This window comes from Ceratotherium simum, chromosome 17 (genome assembly GCF_057802395.1).
Source record: "Ceratotherium simum simum isolate JZ-2026a chromosome 17, ASM5780239v1, whole genome shotgun sequence".
Taxonomy (NCBI): Eukaryota; Metazoa; Chordata; class Mammalia; order Perissodactyla; family Rhinocerotidae; genus Ceratotherium; species Ceratotherium simum.
Window position 1 is genome coordinate 17,158,343 of NC_141916.1, and position 21,137 is coordinate 17,179,479.

A 21,137-nucleotide genomic window follows, 5' to 3' on the forward strand; every position below is an offset into this window, starting at 1 on the left:
GGGGAAGGAGAACGATAGGAGAGGAAGGAGAGAGAGGGAGAGAGACATGGGCACATTCTCAGAGCCCCTGAGGCAGAGCTGCATTCGATCCTGGCCAGCTCCCCAGGAGACTCAGCTCCCAGAAGGAGGGCGCTGGGTCTCAGCCACCATTTACTCAGGGCTTTGCTCCCAGCCCTCTGCTAAGTTCTCTGCACACACCACCTCCTGTAGGGTTGGTGTTTTCATCCCCATTTTACACACGATGACATAAGTCAAGTAGCCTGCCCCAGGTCACACCATGGTGAGAAGCCAAGCCGAGTCTTGAACACAAGTCTCACTTGTCCAAAGCCAAGCGCCCTTGGTTTTGACCATCTATGTCCTCTCCAGCCTCTGATGCACAGTAGGTGCTCAATAAAAGATAGATCAAAGGAAGGAAGGAAGGACAGAGGGAGGAAGGAAGAAGATAAGATTAAGGAAGATAAAGGAAAGAAGAGGAGAAGATAAACCTGGGAGACTCTTGAGCAGCTATAAAATAAATGATAAAGGTGCTGTTTTCCAATGCAGGCTGGCACGGTGCCCAGGACAGCTGCCCTACACACTCAGGGAGATTGCCTCATCTTTTCCAGAAGTATGTGAGCCCAGATACGTCAGCCTTCAGGTATGCAGTGAGCTCTGCGGTCAGAACAGCTCTCTCTCCTCTCTCCTTCCTTCTTGAATCTGCTCTTCATCTTGCTGCCTCCCCACTCCCCACCTGGCCAGCCAGCCCAGCCTTGCCCTCCTCCCTGGAGCCAGGCCGGGCTTGGTTGGGGGGCCTGTGAACAGCCCCCTCCATAGGGCAGATCCCGGGCCTGGGAGGAGATGGGTGCGTGGGGCCGGGGGAGGGGCGGGAACACCACATCATCTAACAGGTTGGTCGGGCTGGGAGGCGTCCCGCCCTCCTGGAGGTAATGAGCACTGTACGACAGGTGTTTGCTCCTCAGTCCCCAGCCTGTCCTGCCTGCGACCGGAGCCAGCTGCCGCCACACTTCAAAGGCTCGCTTGCTCTCGCTCATCCGTGTGTCCTCCCTGCACCCGGGCCAGGGGGCCACAATGGCCTGCCGCTCCTGTGTTGTTGGCTTCAGCAGCCCTAGCAGCTGTGAGGTGACACCGGCAGATGGCCCCTGGCCTGAGACCTCAGCATGGAACAGCTGCGGGGCCCCTGGGCCAGGCTTCAGCTCTTGCAGCCTCACAGGCTGTGGACCGGCTGGCACCATCGCCAAGGTGACCATGAACCCCAGCCTGCTGGTGCCCCTGGATCTGAAGGTGGACCCGGCCATCCAGCAGCAGAAGAACCAGGAGAAGGAAGAGATGAAGATCCTCAATGATAAATTTGCCTCCCTGATTGGCAAGGTGAGCAGAAGTGGGTGGGGGGTCCTGAAAACTAAGGACCAGTAGGCCTGGGCAGGTGGCTGAACTTTGTATCCCCTGAGCATCATTTCCCACCTCTGCCTCCAGCCAATGGGAAGCCGGCATTGCTGACTTGCAGGCTAGTTCTTAGTAGAGAGACGGGGAGGGAAGTCCCTGAGCCATCTCGGCATGGGGGGAGAAAGGGACCTCAGGATGACCTCTGATGGATGTCTGGAAAATAATGTGCTGTGTGGCCAGGGCTCCCCCTCCGCCTAGGCATGGACTAGGGAGGAGCTCTGAGTGTGGCCAAGAGGATGCCCCCCATAGGAACGGCTGCTGGAGGCATGGTCTGCAGTCCTCCTCCGAGGCAGATGGACAGTGGAGATGACCTCCCAAGGGTCCCCGCTCCTGTCCAGGCCTCTGACCCTGTTCAGCTTCCCAGAGTCAGAAGTACCAGCAGAGCCAAGGGGGCGTGTGGGGCCACCAGAAGAAGGCTGCGCAGTGGGGATGTGGCTGTGGCAGGTCAGGAGATAGGAATGCAGGGCATGGATGCTGCGAGTCAGAAACAGGCAGCCAGCCAAGCCTCCCCACACCCGCCTGAGTAGGAGTCTGAGTCCCCTGCACTTGGACTTTCTAGACCCCACTGCCATGGCCAGCATGCTGATGTGGGCACTGGTGTCCATCTCTGCACCTGGGCAAGGGCTTCAAGAGCTCTGGGAAAGTCCTAATCACCTCCCAAACCTGCTCCTCACTCACCTCCTCCAAAAACCCTCTCCTGCGCAGCCTGCCCAGCTCTGCTCCCTCCCGCCCTGCCCAAGAGTAACAGTCATAATAGTAACAACTGCTGTTACTTAATTGCTTACTCTTTGCCAGGCGCTGAGCTGAATGCTTTACATATTTACCTCTATTTCCCTGAACAACCTTATGAAAGAAGTCGTTTTGATGCCCAATTTACAGATGAGGAAAACTCAACGTTCTTGCCCCCCAGTAAACCAGAGCCCCACCCGTCTGCCCCTAGTGCTTGTCTGCACCTGTGCTCCCTGCTTCTGTGTTGCTCTGCACGTTGCTAGTGCCCCCGTGAGGGGGGCACTCGCAGAGAGGGGCAGAGGGAGGAAAGTAACACATCTCGAGCATCCATCTTTTGCCTGGCTCTCTGTGGGAACTTTGTAACTGTATGACATTAGCCCATGCAGCAACACTCCGCAGTGGCAGTTCCCTGCTGTGCAGACGAGGAGACCGAGCATCCCAGAGGTCAAGTGTCTTGCCCAAGGTCACACAACCAGCGAGTGCACGGTGGGATTTGAACCCAGGTCTGGGAGACACAAAGCCAGTAGTCTGGGAGTCATTTCTTCCTCCCATTCATGTGCCAAGCCCAGCATCCTGCACCACACCTGCGGTGCCCAGGGAGAGGGGTGTGGAGGGGGAGTGACAACTGGAGGACAATCTCCACTGAGGTGGAGCCTCCCCGCCCCCAGCCCCCGCAGCTGCAGCAAGGCCCCACTGCCGGGCGGTGCACCCTAGAGAACAGCCCGCTGCCCCGGGGAGGCGGGTCCCTGCAGGCGCCTCCTCTCCAAGCCCAGTTTAATCCCTTAAAAGGAATGCTTCATGAGCTGTGTGATTTGGCTCAGATGGGTGGCTTTTCTCCCTGAACGCCAGGGCTGATATCACCCTGTGCCTCCGCCATGGGGACAGGAGGGTGTGTAGGCACAGGGAGGGGGCCCAAGGGGTCGGGGTCCTGTGCCCAGGGGCCAGGGCAATGCCCTCTAAGGTCTTTAGCAGACTTGGAGCCCCCAAACCCTCAAGCCTTGAGACAGGTGCCCTTCAGGGTGGGACACAGGGAGCCGTGGGTTCCAGCCCTTGGGGGCCCTGATCCCTGAGGCTCTGCCTGAGGAGTCCCAGCTGGTCCACCAGCTCTACAGAGAAGGTCTGTTAGCTCATGTCCCTCCTTGCAAAGGCCACGAGGGCCCCAGTGGACACAGGCAGTGGTTACGAGTGTGAAATCCGGGACGAGCCCAGCGGTACAGTGGTTAAGTTCGTGCACTCCACTTCAGCAGCCTGGGGTTTGCAGGTTTGGATCCCCGGTGCGGATCTATGCACCACTTATCAAACCATGCTGTGGCAGCGTCCCACATATAAAGTAGAGGAAGATGGGCATGGATGTTAGCCCAAGGCCAATCTTCCTCAGCAAAAAGAGGAGGATTGGCAACAGATGCTAGCTCAGGGCTAATATTCCTCACCAAAAAAAAAAAAAAAATGTGAAATCTGGAGCTGCATTACTGGGTTTGAATCCTGGCTCCACCTCTGACCGGCTATGTCATCTCAGGCAAATTATTTAACCTCTCTGTGCCTCAGTACACATCGGCATAATGGGCTTGTCAAAATCAAATGGAGTAATTTTTGCAAAGTACTATAAAGCACATACCATGTACCAGGCGTGTTCTGTTTGTTCAATAGGAAATACCAGAAGTGGGCCTGGCGCAGGGAGCTCTTGAACCCTATTAGCCCCTCCCAGGCAGGAGCCTCAGAAGAGGAAGGAGGGGGCCCTGCTGAGGGAGACGGGGAGGAGCTTCGTGGGTAGGGACGCAGCACAGGGCTGGAAAGAGATGTATGGGCCCAGGGGTGGGGGCTCTAGGCAAACAGCAGAGCCAGGCAGGGGCCCTCCAGCTCCACATCCCCTTCTGGCCCTCTGAGGCCCTCTGAAAAATCAGAGGGGGGCGGGGCAGGCAGGGGAGGAGGGGAAGGAGGGCGGTTGTCGGGCAGAGACCACCAGGAGTCGGCCAAGGGGCCCTCGAGCAGTGTTGGTTCTTCTACTTGCAGGCTGTGTTTCCTTGGCAAGCCACTTAACCTCTCTGTGCTTCAAACCCCACCTCCCTGCTCTGCTCCTGCTCTGAGGGTGGCCCTGAGCCCTGAGTGGAACGCCCGGTACAGCTGCAGCCATGAGAGGAGGGGGGATGGGCATGAGCAGAAGCAGCAGCAGGAGAGGAGGCCGAGGGAGGTAGGCAGAGGGCGATGCCTGCGTCCCGCAGAGCTGCTGGCTGAGCCCTCTCCCCTTGACATGCAGACGACAGAGGGCATGGAGGTGGGACAAGAGGAAGGACTGCCAGCCATCGGCCTAAGGAGGCTGTGGAGAGGGAACCCAGAGGGTGATGAAATGCCTGGAGACAGAGGGATGGGCACGACATCCTCCCCTGGGCCTGTGTGGCCTCCAGAAGTCACTGGAGCCATGCCCCAGCCTGCATGCAGGAAGGCACAAACCAGCCCTTCCTGACAAGAGAACCTGAGGCTTCTGGGGCACAGCCAGCTTCTGGCTGAAGGCAGGGGATTTGACAACCCCCACCCCCCACCTAAGGAATAAGACCTGCATGCCCCAGGGGCCCCACCCTGTAAGCTTACCTGCCTGCACCGTGGGCCTGTGGGTTGGGGACCTGAAGCCACCAAGGTGGTCAGCCTCCCTCCCCAGAGGAGACCCCAACCAGGAGCTCCAGCCTGGGCTGCTCAGTGCCCCCACGGAAAGTACATCTCTCCCCGCCCTGGTCTGGGCCTGCTTTACAGCTGGGCGGCCCAGTAGTACCATAGAGGTGGGTCACAGAGAGTTCTGGGCCTCAGTTTGCTCATCTGTGAAACGGGAGACAGGTTGACCAGGGGTTCCCTCTCTGAGGCCCCTCCTAGAGCAGCTGCTGTGTAATCTAAGGGTGGGGGTCAGCCAGAATGGAGAGCGGGGGGGAAGGAGAGGTGAGCTCTCAGAGGCATTTAACCTGGCACCTCGCAGGGCGCCGGGATTATCTAGGCCCTCCCTAGGCCTTTGTTCCCGAGGGAGGAGGCTTTCTGCAGGGAAGCTCCTGGGTGGGGGATGAGTTTCTATCCCCACCTGCTGAGAAAACAAACGATTTCCCCAAGGGCAGCAGGGGGAGGGGGCTGCCCTGCATCCCCCACAACCAAAAGGACCCTCTGGCTGGCCAAAGGCAATGATCTCCCAGCGGGCTAGTGCTGAAGCATAAGGGAATGAGGTTAGACTAAGGGAAGGACTTCCTGATGTAAAGGGTTTCTTGTTGTTCATGGGCGGAGGAAGGAGCCTCACGTCTCTCCTCTTACCCCACCCTCAGTGTAAACATGGGGCTCCTGCTTGCCAAAACGGAGGGAAGGTGGGGTGAGCAGACATCTTCCCCCACAACGATCCCTCTCAGACACACGAGTAGGACAGAAACCCTCTTGACTTCTATCCCTACTGAACCTGTTTGGCTGCAATGACAGCAGACTGTAGGCTTGAGGTCAGCTTCAAGCAGAACTTACCAGTACAAATGGGAGTCGAGCAGGGGAATGACAGCCCACAAACGCATCGCCGATATTCTGCGGGTGCTATCTACTGCAGATATCAAAGGGGACTTCCCAGGGCATCAGAGCATCTCAGGAGAACCTGGGCTATGGGCAGGGCAGAGAGAGAGAAGGGCCCCTGGCACCAAAGTCAGGAGGAACAGGGAGCCCATGAAGGTCCAGAGTAGGCAGCCGCCATCAGATGGGTCTGTCTGGGAAGCTTGGCCACCAAGTTGCTGTGTGACCCTAGACAAGTTGCTTGACTGCTCTGGGCCCCCATCTCCTCCTCTGTAAATGAAGGGGACAGACCAGCTGATCCAAAAGGCTCCTGGCTGTGATTCTGGCTCGTTCAGGCTGCGATGCTGGGAGCCGGTGCCAGCAGTGGGCAGGAGGAGGCCCAGCTACTAGCCGGTGGTCACCGGAAACATCACAAGGCTGATTATCACAACATCCTGACGACAACAGCCTGCACTGTCCAGGAGCCAGGCCCCAGCCGTCCCTCCTGCCTCAGTGGCCGACCTCTGTCCTGGGCACCGAGGGGGCAGGGACCCCAAGACGGGAGCAGATGGCTCTCAGCCTGACAGGAGGGTGGTAGGTCAGGACAGACGAGGAGCAGACAAACTGAGGCCTCATCCTGGAGGGAACCGGGTTAGGGGGAGGGGGGGAAAGTGGAGGGGGAGGAGGGTAGGCTCCCTGCAGGAGGGGAGCTGGGAGCACTTACAGGGATGGACTGGCCTGGTGGAAAGGAGGGTGCCCGGGAGAGGCTGGAGCCTGGAGAGGACAGGCAGGGTGGGGAAGAGGCAGGGGCAGCCCCAGGCTGGCTGGCTGGCTGGAGAGAAGGAGGGGACGCAAGAGGGACCCTGACAGCCTGCCAATGGCTGGGGTGTGAGCCGTGGGCGCCTCTGTGGAAGTCTGAGCAGGAGAGTGTGAAGGGGGCCAAGCAGCTGGGCCCCCAAGTCTTTATCCTCAGGCAAAACTGGCCCTAACTGGAGAGAGAAGCCAGCCCAGGAAGGGCAGGGCGTCCCGGGGCCCACAGTGACCCAGCAGCAGACAGGAGGCATACGTCATGATGCTTAAAAGATTCTAAAGCCCAACAGCCTGGATTCCACGCCTGGCTCTGCCACTTGCTAATTCTGTGACCTTGGGCAGGGTATTGAACCTCTCTGTGCCGTGTTTCCTCATCTGTGAAGTGCAGCTGATACTAATACCTACCCCATCAGGTTGTTGTGGGGATTGAATAAGTCAAAGATGTCAGGCATGGAGGACCAGGCCTGGTCCACAGTAAGGGCCAACAAGCACTTGCTGTCATTACTATTACAAAGTGCATGCCCAGGTTCTCCCAGCAACCTCAGAGGTGGGCAGGGAAGGGGATATCATCCCCAACTTCTAGCTGGGGAAACTGAGTCTTGGAGAGGCTACAAGTCCAGGGTTGTCAGGAGGATCAGCATTTAAGAACGAACAAGGCCCTACCCCGCTGAGTTTCCAAGACAAGGGGAGGTGGGCAGGGGGCGCGGCAGGCAGGCCTCTGGCAACTCACGTTCCCTGGGGTCTCCCACCCAAGCCCCAGGCGGGCATGGGGAGCCTGTCACCTGTTGGCACACCTCCCCCCTCGCTCCCCCTTCCCTGCTCTCACTGGCCGACTCCTCCCCTCGGAAACCTTGGCTAGTTGGCTCCGCCTCCCTCTGATTCCCTCCTTATCTCACCGTCTTCCTTTGAAGGATCACCGATTGGAGATGCGCTCTGAGCGCGCTGAGTGAGGCCCCCGATGGGTGGGCGCAGAGCAGATGAGCTGCCACGTCCCAGGGAGGGCCCCCGGGGGGCGCGCCGGCTGGCGGGGGGCCTCGGCACCCAGCTGCCCACCCCTGGCCCACTCACCGCAGCCCTCCTGCTCTCCCAGGTGCAGGCCCTGGAGCAGCGCCACCAGCTGCTGGAGACCCGCTGGCGCTTCCTGCAGAGCCAGGGCTCAGCCACCTTCGACCTCGGGCACCTCTACGAGGAGTACCAGGGCCGGCTGCAGGAGCGGCTGCGCAGAGTGAGCCAGGAGCGGGGACAGCTGGAGGCCAACCTGCTGCAGGTGCTCGAGAAGGTCGAGGAGTTTCGGATCAGGTAGGCGTATCCTATGGGGGCCGTGGGCAGGGACTGAGATTGGGGACCAACCTGCACTCAGGTGCAGGGTCCGGGGCACCCAAGCCAGTAAAAGAGGAAACTTCTTTAAAGAACGTTTCTTTCCTCCAGACAGTTCTTGAAGACCTACTATGTGCCTGTCAGTATTCTAAATATTGGGAGGACACGGCGGTGAATCCACTGCCTCCCCATATAGTGACCTGTACAGCAAAGTCAGTCGGGTCAGCTGGCTGACAGCTAAGCCCTGTGCTTGCTGGCTCCTTGCAGCCCCGTCCCCTAGCCCCTCCTCTTGTGCTCTTAAACACGTTTGCCCTTGCCCACTCGTCCCGCTGGCGATGGGAAATTGTGTCACCAGCTAGAGCAACAGATGGGCTCCTGCTGTGGATGTGGCCTGGGATTTTGATCTCACTTGGGCTGGAAAGGGAAGCAGGAGACAGAAATGGGGAGTTTTGTTTGAGTAAAGAAGCAATCCCCTATAGGTAATGCGGGCCTGACCTCAGTGGTCGACGTGGGATCCAGAGAGATGAGAAAAACGCAGCCCCAGCCTACAGGATGCTTTTACAATTTAGTGGGGCAGACAGACAGGGGGACAAGCAGCTGGCAGGCAGTACAGCCCAGGGGTTAAGGGCACAGCCTAGAAGGGGTCTACTCCTCGCCCCCACCCTTCGCTAGCTTTGTGACCTTGGGCAAGTTGCCTGAGTTTCCTCCCGCGTGGAGTGGGAAGGGTGATGGTTGACGTCCGGCTGTTATAAATGCCACTCTTCTATCCCCTAGAAGAGGACGTGCCTGGCATGTCATACAGTGGTCCTTGATGCAGGTTTGCTAAACTGAACTGGCCAGTCTAGAAAGGCAGACCAGGCACTTGGGTAGCTCAGAGGAGAGAGGACCCTCTCTGACCAGACAGTGGACGGGGCTTCAAGGACCAGGAGGCTGGGCAGAGGAGAGAGTCTCTGCACCCCTCCTCGGGTCTGGTCTCCTCACGAGGAGGCCCCCAGCCAGGGCGAGGGGAGGACAGAGTGTGGCTGAACCCTTACCCTTCTCTAGCAATTGGGCCCAGCCCCAAGCCCTATGCTCTGAGGTGTGGCTACAGTCTCAGGAGCAGCCAGCCAGGCCGGGCTGGAGTGTGGGGGCGCCTGTCAGGTGTCCAGGGACCTGGGCTGTGGCTCAGCTTGCCACCACCTCTCCACACAACCTCCCTACTCAGGCCACACTCAGAGGAGATGGTCACACGGGACACCTTCCCGGCTCTGGGGGCCTCGGTTTCTCCATCTGTGGATCTGGCTGGAACTTTCCTGCCAACAGACATGCTCTGCAGCCCTGGCCTGGGCTGGGCCTCGTGGCTGGGCCCCTCCCTGGCCTAGGGGCCACCTCTCTCCCAGCTCTGCCTTCCCAGGTCCTGGGAAACACACAGGGAATCTGATTGCCCATTCTGAGCTGCCCAATTGCGATATCTGACCTCCGACCGTGACAAGGGACATGGTGTAGGGGTACCAGAATCTGCAATTCATTTCACAGATACCTAGTAGGTCTTTGGCCCTCAAAGCATCAGAGAATGGCAGAGCTGGATGGGGGCCTTGGAGCCTCCTTTTATGGGGAAGGAAGCACAGGTCCAGAGAAGGCAGGGGCTTGTCCTCAGTCACACAGCCGTGCGTGCTAAGTCTCGTCCCCTATCTTCAGGCAGCCACGGTGTAAGGCTGCTCCCGTGAGCCCCGCCAGATCACTCCACAGAGACACTTTGTAACTGGAAGCTCTGTACAAACACTCTTTGTTGTTTTAATCTGGCTCAGCCCCCTTATTTGGTCTGCTGCCTGGTTTCATCTGCTGCCTGATTTTACTGCCTAGGCTCAGGGCCTCTCTTCCCTTTCTGGGTCGGGAACCCACCCGAGTTGGAGGAGGCAAGGCTGCAGCCTGGCTGTGCAGAGCCTGGTGGCCCCCAGGAGCCAGGAGATGCCAGGCCAAGCCCTGACAGGGAGGGGCATGCCCCGCCTCTACAGGGCTGATGAGGTCAGCTTCACTCCCAGAAATAAACAAGTTGGGGGTGACAAGCTGAAAAGGGCTGAGAACGGGTTGGGAGCTGGGAGCCGGCAAACTGGCTGAGGGTTGCAGATGGAAGGGGGAAGATGACATCACCTAGGCCTCTGTTGGGATGGAGACTTCCAAAAGCTTTGATGTGGCCGGGACCCCAAGGATTAGCTAGCTGAACCTTCTCTTTACTAAGGATGAAGCAGAGGCCCAGCAAGGTGAAGCGACTTGCCCAAGGCCACATAGCAAGTGACTCAGGAATACTGCGTACAATTGTGCAAGCTATTCACTGCACAAGAGCATCTGGTTGAGGGGGTGAACTGGGGTTGAAATCCAGGAGAGTTGATGAAAAAGGTAGAGGGAAGGCTGCACAAAAGGATGGGAAGGGCAGTGAGGGGTGAGGAGGAGGTTTGGCATCTCGGAGGGCCCCCACTGCACGGCTCTCCCCAGGGCCTGCCCCCTAAGAAGGCAGAACTCTGTTATCCAGAGGGGAGGGGAGAAGGGGAGAGGCTGGACCACTGGGCTTGTGTGGGGAGGGCCAGTCAATGAGGGGCTTCTCAGCTTGGGGCTCCCCAGACCCCTGTTCCCACGGCAGGGAATTCCTCAGAGGCCCCCAGATTCCAGTGAGAAGCCTGTTCAAGGCAGGCCAGCCCTGAAGGTTTGGGAAGGATGTGCAGAGACCCACCTGCTCTCTCTGCAATGAGGCTTCCCACGGTTTCTCTCCAGAAATACCAGGGGCCACAGCAGAGGGGCTGAGGGCCGGGGCCTGGTGATGGAGAGAGCAGAGTCAGGTAATAATAATAATAACAGCTTCAGTGGGTGCCAGGCACTGTTGTGAAACACTCCGTGTCTTCACTAAGTTGATCCTCATGACGTCACTATTGTCATGACTGAGGCACACACAAGCAGCTTACCCAAGGTCACACAGCTAGTCAGCGAGGAGCCAGGATTTGAGCCCAAGTCATCTGGCTCTGGAACCCCATGCTTAACCAAGCTCCACGCTCGCCTCAAACCCCTTCTCTGAGCCTCAACTTCCCCATCTGTGAAATGGGACCAACAAGACCTCCCGAGCTGGGGGCTCTGTGGATCACAGGAGAGGGTGCAGGTAAAGCCTCTTGGGCATCTTGTTCACTCTGGCAAGCCCCAGACTGCAGAACAGTCTCCCCAGCCCACCCTCTGCCCCGGCCCCCTGACCTGCACCCTCAGAGCCCCTCACAGACTCTCGGAAGCCAGCGCAGTGCCAGGGAGAGTGCACGCTGGGCATACTGAGTTTCAGAGACCCGGATGCCCTGTGGGCTGTGGCCCCACTGGGGTCAGTCCCCTTAGCTCTCGGGGAGGCTGGTGGAAAAGAAGGCCTGAGGGTGGCAGGTCCAGCCAGCTGACGTGGGCGATGGGTGACGCTGCCCTTGCCATGAGGGCAGGGGCTAGGGCAGGTGGGAGGCTGTGATTAGAGCCACCAGTGATTCAGGCACTCCCTGGAGAGGAGGGAAGAAAACAGGAAGCCACAAGACCCCCTCATCCTCTGGGGCAGGCAGTGTGCAGCTGGCAGACACCCATCCAGGGGGGCCTGGGTGGAGGTCTTGACTGAGGGAGGGGGTAAGGTCAGGGATCCAGGGATCCTGTCCCCCCCACGCAGCAGTGTCCTTGTTCCAAACACAAGGTGGACGTGAGTAAGGAGGGGGCAACTGAGAAGGCAGGGAACCCACCTTTGTCGATACTGACAGTACACGTCCTTCATTGCATCGGGGAAGGACCTCGTCAGCCCCCACGAGTGCACGGGCACACACATGCACACACACAGACGCACACGCACACCCCTGGGAGACGAGGGAGCTGAGGAAGGAGGGGTGGAGTTACCTGCCCAAAAACAGTCTGACTGCAACATCCACACACTTCTTGTCTTCCCTCTGGAGGGAACATGATGGAATGATGTCCTACCATCTAGCAAAGCAGAGGGGAGAAGGGTGGAGCTGTGGGGATGGGTGGAGGTGGGAGACGGGGAGGGGTGAGCAGGCTGCTGGGAGCAGACTTGACCAAAGGCACAGCTTGTTTGGAACTGAGACTCGTGGGAGCAGATAGGAAAACAAGAAGGGAACAAGGTGTCAGGGTGAAAGGGCTGCACAATCAGGAGAGGCTTCCTGGAAGAGGAGGCGAATGCGGGGCAGAGCCAGGAAGGGGACAGAAGCCACCCGGAGACACTGATCATCAGGAAGGAGTGAGAGAATGGGGAGCTGGTTTGCCTGCTTCCCCAGAGCCAGCACTAGGGGGTCATGGGGTCAGAGGGGATGTGTTAGAGAGAACGAGGGGCTGCATCCACATGAAGGAAGGGCCCCTCTTCCCTAATTGTCACAAGGCACCAAATGTGACAGCAGAGGCCCTGAGCTCCACCCAAGGAGGGTTAACCAAACCCCAAGCCCCACCACATCCCCACATCCAGCTGAGCAGCCTCTCTCTCTGTCTCTCTGTCTCTGTCTCTGTCTCTCTGTCTCTGTCTCTCTCTCTCTCTCTCCTTTCCCCTCCCAGGTATGAGGACGAGATCTCCAAGCGCACAGACATGGAGTTCACCTTTGTCCAGCTGAAGAAGGTAGCCTGTCCACCTGCCCTGGGGGCTCCTTCCTCAGGCACCCTCTGCCCTCTTTCCCTCGGGATCCCCAAGCAAAGCCTGCAGAGGCTTGAGTCCCAGGACCACAGACAGACAGACAGATGCCTGTCCCCACCCTGCTCCTTCTCCCAGGCTCTGAGCCAGGTCTCCCTTGGGAGTCACCCCCATCTCACCCAGGAAGCAAAGTCGCCCTACCCTACTCCTGCCCTGGGACCCCTCCACTCCCTCTCCCCTCACTCACCACTGTTCCGACTCCCAGGACCTGGACACGGAGTGTCTTCGACGGACCGAACTGGAGACCAAGTTAAAAGGCCTGCAGAGCTTGGTGGAGCTGATGAAAACCATCTACGAGCAGGTGAGGAACTGGGGCCGGCGTCTGGCCGAGCCAGGAGCTGACCGGTCCACGGGTGAGGGATGTAAGGGAGGGAAAGGCGTCGAACCTTCAGCAGTCACTCCTGTTTCAGGCCACAGATGTAACAATTTCCTAAACTCCTTCCTGTGCTACTGTCAATAATCGGACACATCCCCTCTTCACTGATGTCATGGAGCATGGGCAGGTTCCCAAAAGGCCTCTCTCCCAGGGAGAAACTGTGCCTTCAGTGAGTGGAGTGCTGAGGGCATGCAGGGGACCAGGAGCATCTGGGCAAGGGTTGGGAGGTGGCCTCAGAGCAGGGCACAGGCAGCCTTGACCAGCTGTTCCTACTGAACTAATCTCTCTCTAGTCCCTGCAGCCTCAGTCGCAGGCGCCCGCAGTTCCAGCTGAGATAGGCACGCGCTGGAACCTTCCCCGTTTGGGGCTAAGACAGGGAAGAACTGTGGTCGGAATCTCTGGTTCCCAGCAGTACTAGCTCGTAATGGAACGCATATGACCCAGTAAATGCAGGCAGAGGAGCCTCCATGCACATTCTCACTTGTCCCTAAGTCCTCAGCTGAGCCCAGGAAGGCCCAGCAAGGCCCAGTGTACTGCCAGTGTATCAGCAGATGGCCCTGTTCCCTGTGCTGGACGCTGCCCCTCCATGCCACCTCCTGGGCATCCTACGGGACATGTGCTCCCCTCTCCACATCCCCTGTTTCAGGGATGAGGAGGGATGTGGTGGTGCTTCAGTTCAGCCATGAGCCGGCAGGACCACTGTGGGGATGACAGGGATTAGCAGCCTGTGTGCTGCAAACTGCTGGTGCCAAACTATGGCAATGCAGCCAGGGTCAGAGCAGGAATTAGTCACCACTGCCATCAAAAAGTTCTGCTAAAATGGCCCTAGGGGACAGTTTCGTGTCCCCATCCTGTGGGGACAGAGCTTGGGCATCATTACCAGCAGGCTCAGCTCCTAGTGGGGCTTCCATGGGCCTGAGACCTGTTTGTGGCCATGGGAAGTTAGCACGACAGAGGGAACACCACTACCCTTAGGAACAGCAGGGAGGCAGCCCTCCCAGGCAGACCGCCCACATCAGCCACTCCAAAAAGCCTCCTGTCCCTGGCAGAGCCCCGCACAGCCCGGCCAAGCCCTGGAGTGCTGACCAGGGCACCATGCCCACTGACTGGCTGGAGAAGTGGGCTAGGGGCTCCACTGTGGGCTGGTGCAGCCCGGGCAGACAGCAGCAGGGCTGGTGTTGTGGAACCTGCCCTCCACCTTGCTCCCCACATCTCAGTGAGCCCAGAGCCCGAGCTCAAAGGCAGGACGGTGGCCCTGCAGGTGTGGAGACCCAACCGGAGGAAGGCCAGGCATAGCCAGCAATACACCTGGGCACTGCCGGAGGCACATCCACCAAACTTCTTGGCCCCCTCCCCACTCAGGGCTGCAGACTCCATTCGGACTTTGCAGCCCTTGGGCCCCAATTCTGACTCGTCCTTTTTTACCATTTTCGTGACTTTGAGCAAGTTATTTCTGCTCTCTGTGCCTCAGTTTCCTCCTCTGTAAAATGGAGAGAGTAATAGTACCAGGCTCGCAGGGTGGTGATGAGGATTAAATCCATTCATTCATGTAACAAATGCTGACTGCATGCCTCCCAGGCGCCAGACACTGACGTCAGAGCAGTGAGCAAGATGAGGGAGTGCCTGCTCTCGGGAGGGGACGACTTAGCGGGGACAGGGAACAAGCGAGTGTCTGAATGAGATGGTTTTGGAGGGTGAAAGTGCTGGGATGCATAGGAACCAGGGGATGCAGTAGTGCTGGAGGGAGCGCTTCAGACCCGAGGTCGGGGCCTCTCAGAGGTGGTTCCAGCATGTGAAGGCCCACACTGGGGAGGTCTGGGGCAGCGGGAAGAGCTGTGCAAATGGCCTGAGGCAGGAGCGAGTCTGGGGATGAAAGGGAGAGAAAGAAGCAGCGGAGGCAGGGCAGAGCGGGCAGGAGCCCCGGGCCCTGAGAGGAGGTTTCGACCTTATTCTAAGCGTGACAGGCAGCCCCTGGGGGTAAATAACAGGGGTGATGCAGAGGGGGTGCGGGATATGGCTGGTGCTGTACAAGACGGCTGTGGAGAAGGGAACGCAGTGAACCAGGAGACGCTCAGCGCATTAGAGCAGTTATTATTACTTTTGGAAGCAACAAGGTGGCGAGTGGGTATGGGGACAGGAGGTTTGCGTTTCTCCGCATGTACCGCCCTGGGCTGAGAAGGCAATACTGACCCTTTGTTTAAAAGATCCCCCACACTGGTGGTCTCTAAGCCGGCACAAACATAATGCGAGCCACATATGTAATTTTAAGTTTTCTAGTAGCCACATTTTTTAAGAAAAAAAAAGGAAAGGAACAGAAAAAATTAATTGCAATAATATATTTTATTTAGCCCCGTATATCCAAAATATCATTATTCAACATGTAATCAATATAAAAAATTAATGGGCTTTTTTACACTCTTTTTCTCATGCTAAGTCAAAATCTAAGGTGTATTTTACCTTTAGAGCTCAATTCTGACTAGCCGCATTTCAAGGGCTCACTACCACATACGCTAGTGGCTCCCGCATCAGACACAGCAGGTCCAAGTACGGGGAGGTGCCAGCCATGGCTGCCCCTCCCCTCCAGGGACACAGGACCCTGAGGCTCCAGTCCCCCTCAGCTTCCAAGGTACACTCCTGCTCCCAAGCGCATTTGGGAAGTGGCTGCATCCAGCCAGAACGCCTCCTGCCCCACCCATAAACTCTGGTTCCAGGGAGATTAGCTGACAACCCCCTGCAGCCAGGCGCTCCTCCTGGGACACCAATCCCTGAACAAAGAACCTGGTGTGTCTAAGTCGCTTTGGCGCCTGCCTTCACGGTGCCGTGGGAGGCCACTCCAGGGACAGGCTGCTCTGGCCCTGGACGCTCCGTCCCGGCTCCATTACCTCCACCAGCTACAATGATGGCAGCCTTAGCTACGGTTCATTGAGCACCTGTCCTCTAGGCACTGTGCTAAGTGCTTTCCAGATGTATCTCATTTAATCTTCACGACAACCCTACAAAGTAAAGATAATTAAGAGAGCACAGACTTGAGAGCAGCTCGGATTTGAATCCTGGCTCAGTAATTATGTGAACTCCAGCAGGTTCTTTTATCCCTCTATGCCTCGATTTCCCCATCTGTAAAATGGGGAGAATAACAGTGCCCGCCTCACTGGCCTATTGTGTGGATTTATTTTGTTAATTTATCCTAAAGCACTCAGAACGGTGTCTGGCACATGGTAAGTATTGGTAAATGGCAGCTGTTTTCAGTTTTATAATTATATCCATTTTACAGATGAGAAAACCAAGGCTCAGGTAGGTTTAAAAACTGGGCCAGGGTCACCCAGCTAATCAGAGGAGGTGATATTAGGCCAGAGCCATTAAGCACTACATTCTACTGAGCGGCATTGTTACCCCCCAGCGACTGACCTGGGGACCATGACAAGGGTGGTCACACTTAGGGCAGTCTCCTCCGGCTCTGGCTCCAGCGTGCACATCCTCTCTAGTGGCCCATCCCACAGTGGCACTGCCACACCACACAGCCAACATTGTTATACCCTCTGCAGCCCGCGGGGCCGGCGTGTCTGCACAGGTCTGCAGTTGTTCTAAACCCTCCATTTCCTGCTTGTTTACCACGAATGTGTTACCCTGCCTCCTTCCAGAAAGGATCTGAGGCTGCCCATCAGCCGCGTTTCGCCGATCCTTTCACCCTGACGGGAAGCCCTCCTGCAGCCTGTTCTCAGTGTCCTGGCCTTTTCCTGGCCCGGAACAAATGTAAACGGATGCCTGGCCTAGAAGTGCCACTGGGGGGCTTTATCTGGAACTCCCACGCCCACTGACCCCCACAACATGTCGGGGCAATGAGCAGGGTCTGCGAGCTGCTTCCTGAGAGTCGGAGCAGGGAGGCACTGATGCTCTGACCATCTCTCCAGGGAGACAGGAGGGAGGAGCCCGCGCTCGGCTCGCCCTGGGGACAAAGGGACTGGGGGTGGCTGCGGGTCCTGGGGCCCCCCACCGGTCCTGAGCCCCCCACGCCTGTGCCTGGCCAGGAGCTGAAGGACCTGGCAGCCCAAGTGAAGGATGTGTCGGTGACCGTGGGCATGGACAGCCGCTGCCGCATTGACCTGCGCGGCATCGTGGAGGAGGTGAAGGCCCAATACGACGCCATCGCGGCTCGCAGCCTGGAGGAGGCCGAGGCGTACTCCCGGAGCCAGGTGCGGGGCTGACCTCGCGGGCGGAGAGGCGGCCCCGACAGGAGGGGCTGCGCTAGTGATGGCTGGGGCAGCCTGCGGCTCCTGTGCTGAGATTCTGCGAGCGAATGGGGAAGCACAGGGGGGCCGAGACCACGGCAGTCAGTTAACGGGCGGGCACAGAGAATGTGAGGGCCCAGCGCTAGGCCGGGTGTGGGCACAGTGTAGAGCAGCCAGGAGGAGGCCACCCAGAGACAGACGTGGTGCGGGCAGGAGAGGGGGTTGGAGGGGGAGGCTGTGCAGGGGGTGGTGGGCTACAGAGGAGGGGGTGCTGGGGGTGAGAAGGACTCAGGGAGCTGTACCTCACTGCCACCTCCCCCACGCCCCGCAGCTGGAGGAGCGGGCCGCCTGCTCAGCCGAGTTTGCGAACAGCCTCCAGATCAGCCGCAGCGAGATCGCTGACATCAACGTGCACATCCAGAAGCTTCGATCCCAGATCCTCTCCATCAAGAGCCACGTGAGTGTCTGGAGGAGCCCCCTCGGGGTGGAGCAGGGTGGAGAGCAGGGACACACACTCTCACACTCACATCCACACGCTCATGCATGCTCAGTACATGCAAGACCTGACCGAGTGAGCCTGGGCAGGTCACTTAGCACCTCTGTGCCTCAGTTTCCCCACCTGGCCTCCTGAGATGGCAGTGAGGATCACGTGATCTTTGCATGTAAAAGTGCTTAGTAAACTGGCACGTTAGGGAACCCCACCACCACACACACCCCGAACCCACAGCCTCCCTCCCAGGCCTCCAGCCAACCACATAGAGAGGACAGTGGAGGCCTCAGCCCCCACTTCCCGCCAGGACAAGCCTTCAGAGCCAGTGCCACCCTGTAAGGGCAGCTGGGACAGGCTCCTTTGGGGGCTTGTGGTACCTCCCTCTCTGGTGGCCTTCAGAAAGTGTCTCCCTACATCTAACTGAACTCCCTCTTGCTGCAATGCAACCCATCACCACACTCAGGAAGTCCGTTGCTTAGCCCCCCTTCCCCACGCACACCCCACCAAGGACAGAGGTGAGCTCCTGGCCCCTTCTCTGCCTCCCACCCCTGCTCACTGATCGCCTCCTCTGTCCTCCTGGCTGTAGTGCCTGAACCTGGAGGAGAACATCAAGGCGGCCGAGGAGCAGGGGGAGCTAGCCTTCCAGGACGCCAAGGCCAAGCTGGCCCAGCTGGAGGCGGCCCTGCAGCAGGCCAAGCAGGACATGGCGCGGCAGCTGCGCGAGTACCAGGAGCTCATGAACACCAAGCTGGCCCTGGACATCGAGATCGCCACCTACAGCAAGCTGGTGGAGGGCGAGGAGAGCCGGTGAGGGGCTGAGGGGCGGGGCCAGCAGGGTGGGGCTGGGGAGAGGGAGGAGTGGAGGACCCTCCCTCTCCAGCCTGCTACTGTGAGCCTGGGTTCATGTCCTGGCTCAGCCTCTTACAAACTGGGACCTTGGCCCAGTTCATTAAATTCTCAGTTTTTCCATCTGGAAAGTGGGCTAATCATAAACACGGCCCACCTGTGGTGGGGAGGATTACTATGATTCTGCATGCAAAGCCTGTCACAAATGAGTGCTCAGTAAATGTTAGCCATTTATGCAGGGGAGAGGGGCAGAGGCCCAGAGAGGACAAGCTGGCTAGCCCGGGTCACACAGCAGGGCAGCCCAGGGCTGGGAGTGACAACTAAGAATTGCCCTCCACCTGCCGGTCCTCAGGCTCCCAATCCCAGGGGAGCTTAAGCCACAGGCTCCCTTGTCATCCCACCATGTCCCTCTTCCCCAGGATGGACTTGCCTTCAGCTGCTGTGGTCACTGCTGTGCAGTCCAGATCCAGAACCGGTGAGTCTACGTGACCCAAGAACCCCTGGTGGGCAGGGGATGGGGATCACGACCCTAAAGGCATCATTCTAAGTGGCTTCCAAACCTCCAGCCCCTTCCCTGCACCACCCCTTACTTTCCCTGTAGCTGCCTGCAAGTCCTGCCTCTCGAGAGCCCCCTCCCGGAAAAAGAAGCACAGCAAAGGCGCCGTGATCAAAATCACCGAAATGTCAGAGAAGTTCCTCTCGCAGGAGTCAGAGGCCTCAGAGTAAAGCAGCTGGACCAGGAGCCCCAGGTCACTCCCCTGCAGGAAGAGGGACTTAAGCTAGTCAAGAAAGCGACTTGGAGCCTCTAGGTTGGGAGAGGAGACACACCTGATCCTGAACTGAGAGGAGGAGGATTCAAAATGTGACTGCTCTTTTGTGGGTCACCAGGGATGGGACAGGACTGTCACCAGCTATTCAGAGCCATTCCACTCCTTATCCGTATCTCACAGTCCCACTCTTCCACGCTTCTGGCCAGAGGTTTTCCCGACTGGGTAAACTGGAATTGAGGGTCCATTTTGTCTCTATCTCCTGGCTCCCTTGAGGCTCCTCCCTCAACAGAGGGCTCTGACCAAGGTCCCTTTGACTCTTTTGCCCAACCCTTGCCTAAACTCACATCTCGAGCCTTGCCTTGCCTCTGCCTCAGAACTGAGGCTGGTGCCCTCGGTCACCCAGCCCTGGTCAGCCGTGGACCAGGGGCTGATGGGGACCTCTTGGGCACCCTCCCCATATCTGGAATTCCTGGGGAGGCTGGGTCCTGAGTACCCCTGGCTTTCCTGACCACCTGAGCTCCCAGAGACCTGACAGTATTAGGGAGTGAGGGGGAGGCTCCCTGAACGTTTGGGACCTGAGCCTGGACCTCTGAGATCAGCCCAGACACCTATGCCCCTTCCCTCCTCCTGTGGGTCCCTCCCAGCAGGTCACAGTCAGAATTGGACAGGCTGCCCTGCCAGCTCCCAGCACCTTCTCCAGAAGCTGTTCTTGCCATGATGAACTCCCCGGGGGCAGGCCAGATGGCAGCCTGAGACCAGGCAGGAGAATCAGACCTTCTCCTCTCCTCCCTGCCATCCTGGGGTTCACCACCCTGCCCCCCGTCAGCTTTTTCCCAGCCTGAAACTGGCTTTGGAGCACCAGGCCCTGGAGATCCCTAGCCCCCACCATGAAACCCCAGGCCCACTTCTCATGAACCCCACTTCTCAGGGTCTCTGTTCCCCCCATCAGGCCACACAGCCTGGCCCTCTGGTCCTTTGCATCCCTGAGGGGCCCAGGAACACCCCATCCCTGGAGGGTTAGAGCTCCTTCTTGTCCTCCCCCTCCACCCCTCCTCCCTCCATGCCCACTCCTCTGCCTCCAGCGGGGCCATGAAGAAGGCACAGTCCAGGCGGGTCTGGGAGCTTCTGAGCCCTTGAGGTCGGGCTGGAGAGCCGCTGACAACCCAAGAGAAATTCTACATCCAACAAGAAGATGTGGGGCTGGGAGGAGCGCTCCCCTCTCCTTCTCTTGGCTCTCACTTTGGGGCAGCTCCAGCCTCCCACTCGACAGCCACCTTCTCTCCTTCCTTCTCTTCTCCCTAACTGCCCCTTGCCTCACCTCCTCTTCTACCCTAGTCTTTGATTCATTCATCTCATTTTCCAGGACATTGGTGGCCCAAGGCCTTGGCCCCTCCTACACTCAAGGTCCTCCAAGCCTGCGGGGGGCGCTGAAGGGCCACTGGCTCAGGCAGGAGGGGACTCAGACATGTACTTATCCCTGAGGTGCCAAAACGGTGCTGATTGCTGCTTTTTCTCCACCTATTTATTGGTTTCCAAGGGAGCAAATCCTCAGTGGGGATACAAGATATATAAAGTATATATATTATTTTTTCATAACTTATGTGGCTTTTAAATTATTGCTTCCCTTACTGTTTCTGCATAATCAGTGCTATATATTCTACTATCTGAACAGACAATACATGTCGTGGCCACCCTACCTGACCGGATAACTATCAGGGCAATGGCCGCTTCTCCCTGCCAAGGGATGAATAAAGTGCTGAGATTTGTCCATGGATAAAGCCGTGTGTCTGTTTTTGTCTCCCCTCCCAAGACTGGTCAGTCACTGGTCTGCCAGTGTGACCAAAAGACTTTGGGAATTCTCCAATTATGGGGAAAGGGGTTCAAGGACCTAGTTATAGCTTCAGACCAATGCAACTTGGCACAAAAAGGCCGCCTGCCCCACCATCCTACA

At 58.1% G+C, this 21,137-nt stretch overlaps 1 protein-coding gene across 2 annotated transcripts; it reads left to right on the forward strand.

Moving 5' to 3' along the window:
• The first annotated feature begins 886 nt into the window (after positions 1 to 886).
• KRT80 (keratin 80) lies at positions 887 to 20,986 on the forward strand. Of its 2 annotated transcripts, none has more exons than XM_004429061.3 (9): positions 887 to 1,368; positions 7,574 to 7,782; positions 12,346 to 12,406; positions 12,684 to 12,779; positions 16,880 to 17,044; positions 17,412 to 17,537; positions 18,157 to 18,377; positions 18,836 to 18,891; positions 19,018 to 20,986. In XM_004429061.3, the coding sequence occupies exons 1-9, from the start codon at positions 1,069 to 1,071 to the stop codon at positions 19,140 to 19,142; spliced, it is 1,359 nt and encodes a 452-aa protein (XP_004429118.1). In that variant the 5' UTR covers positions 887 to 1,068; the 3' UTR covers positions 19,143 to 20,986. The 2 variants fall into 2 exon arrangements, with proteins under 2 accessions (XP_004429118.1, XP_087298483.1); XM_087442357.1 differs by having other exon boundaries at positions 18,983 to 19,086.
• Positions 20,987 to 21,137: the final 151 nt, after the last annotated feature.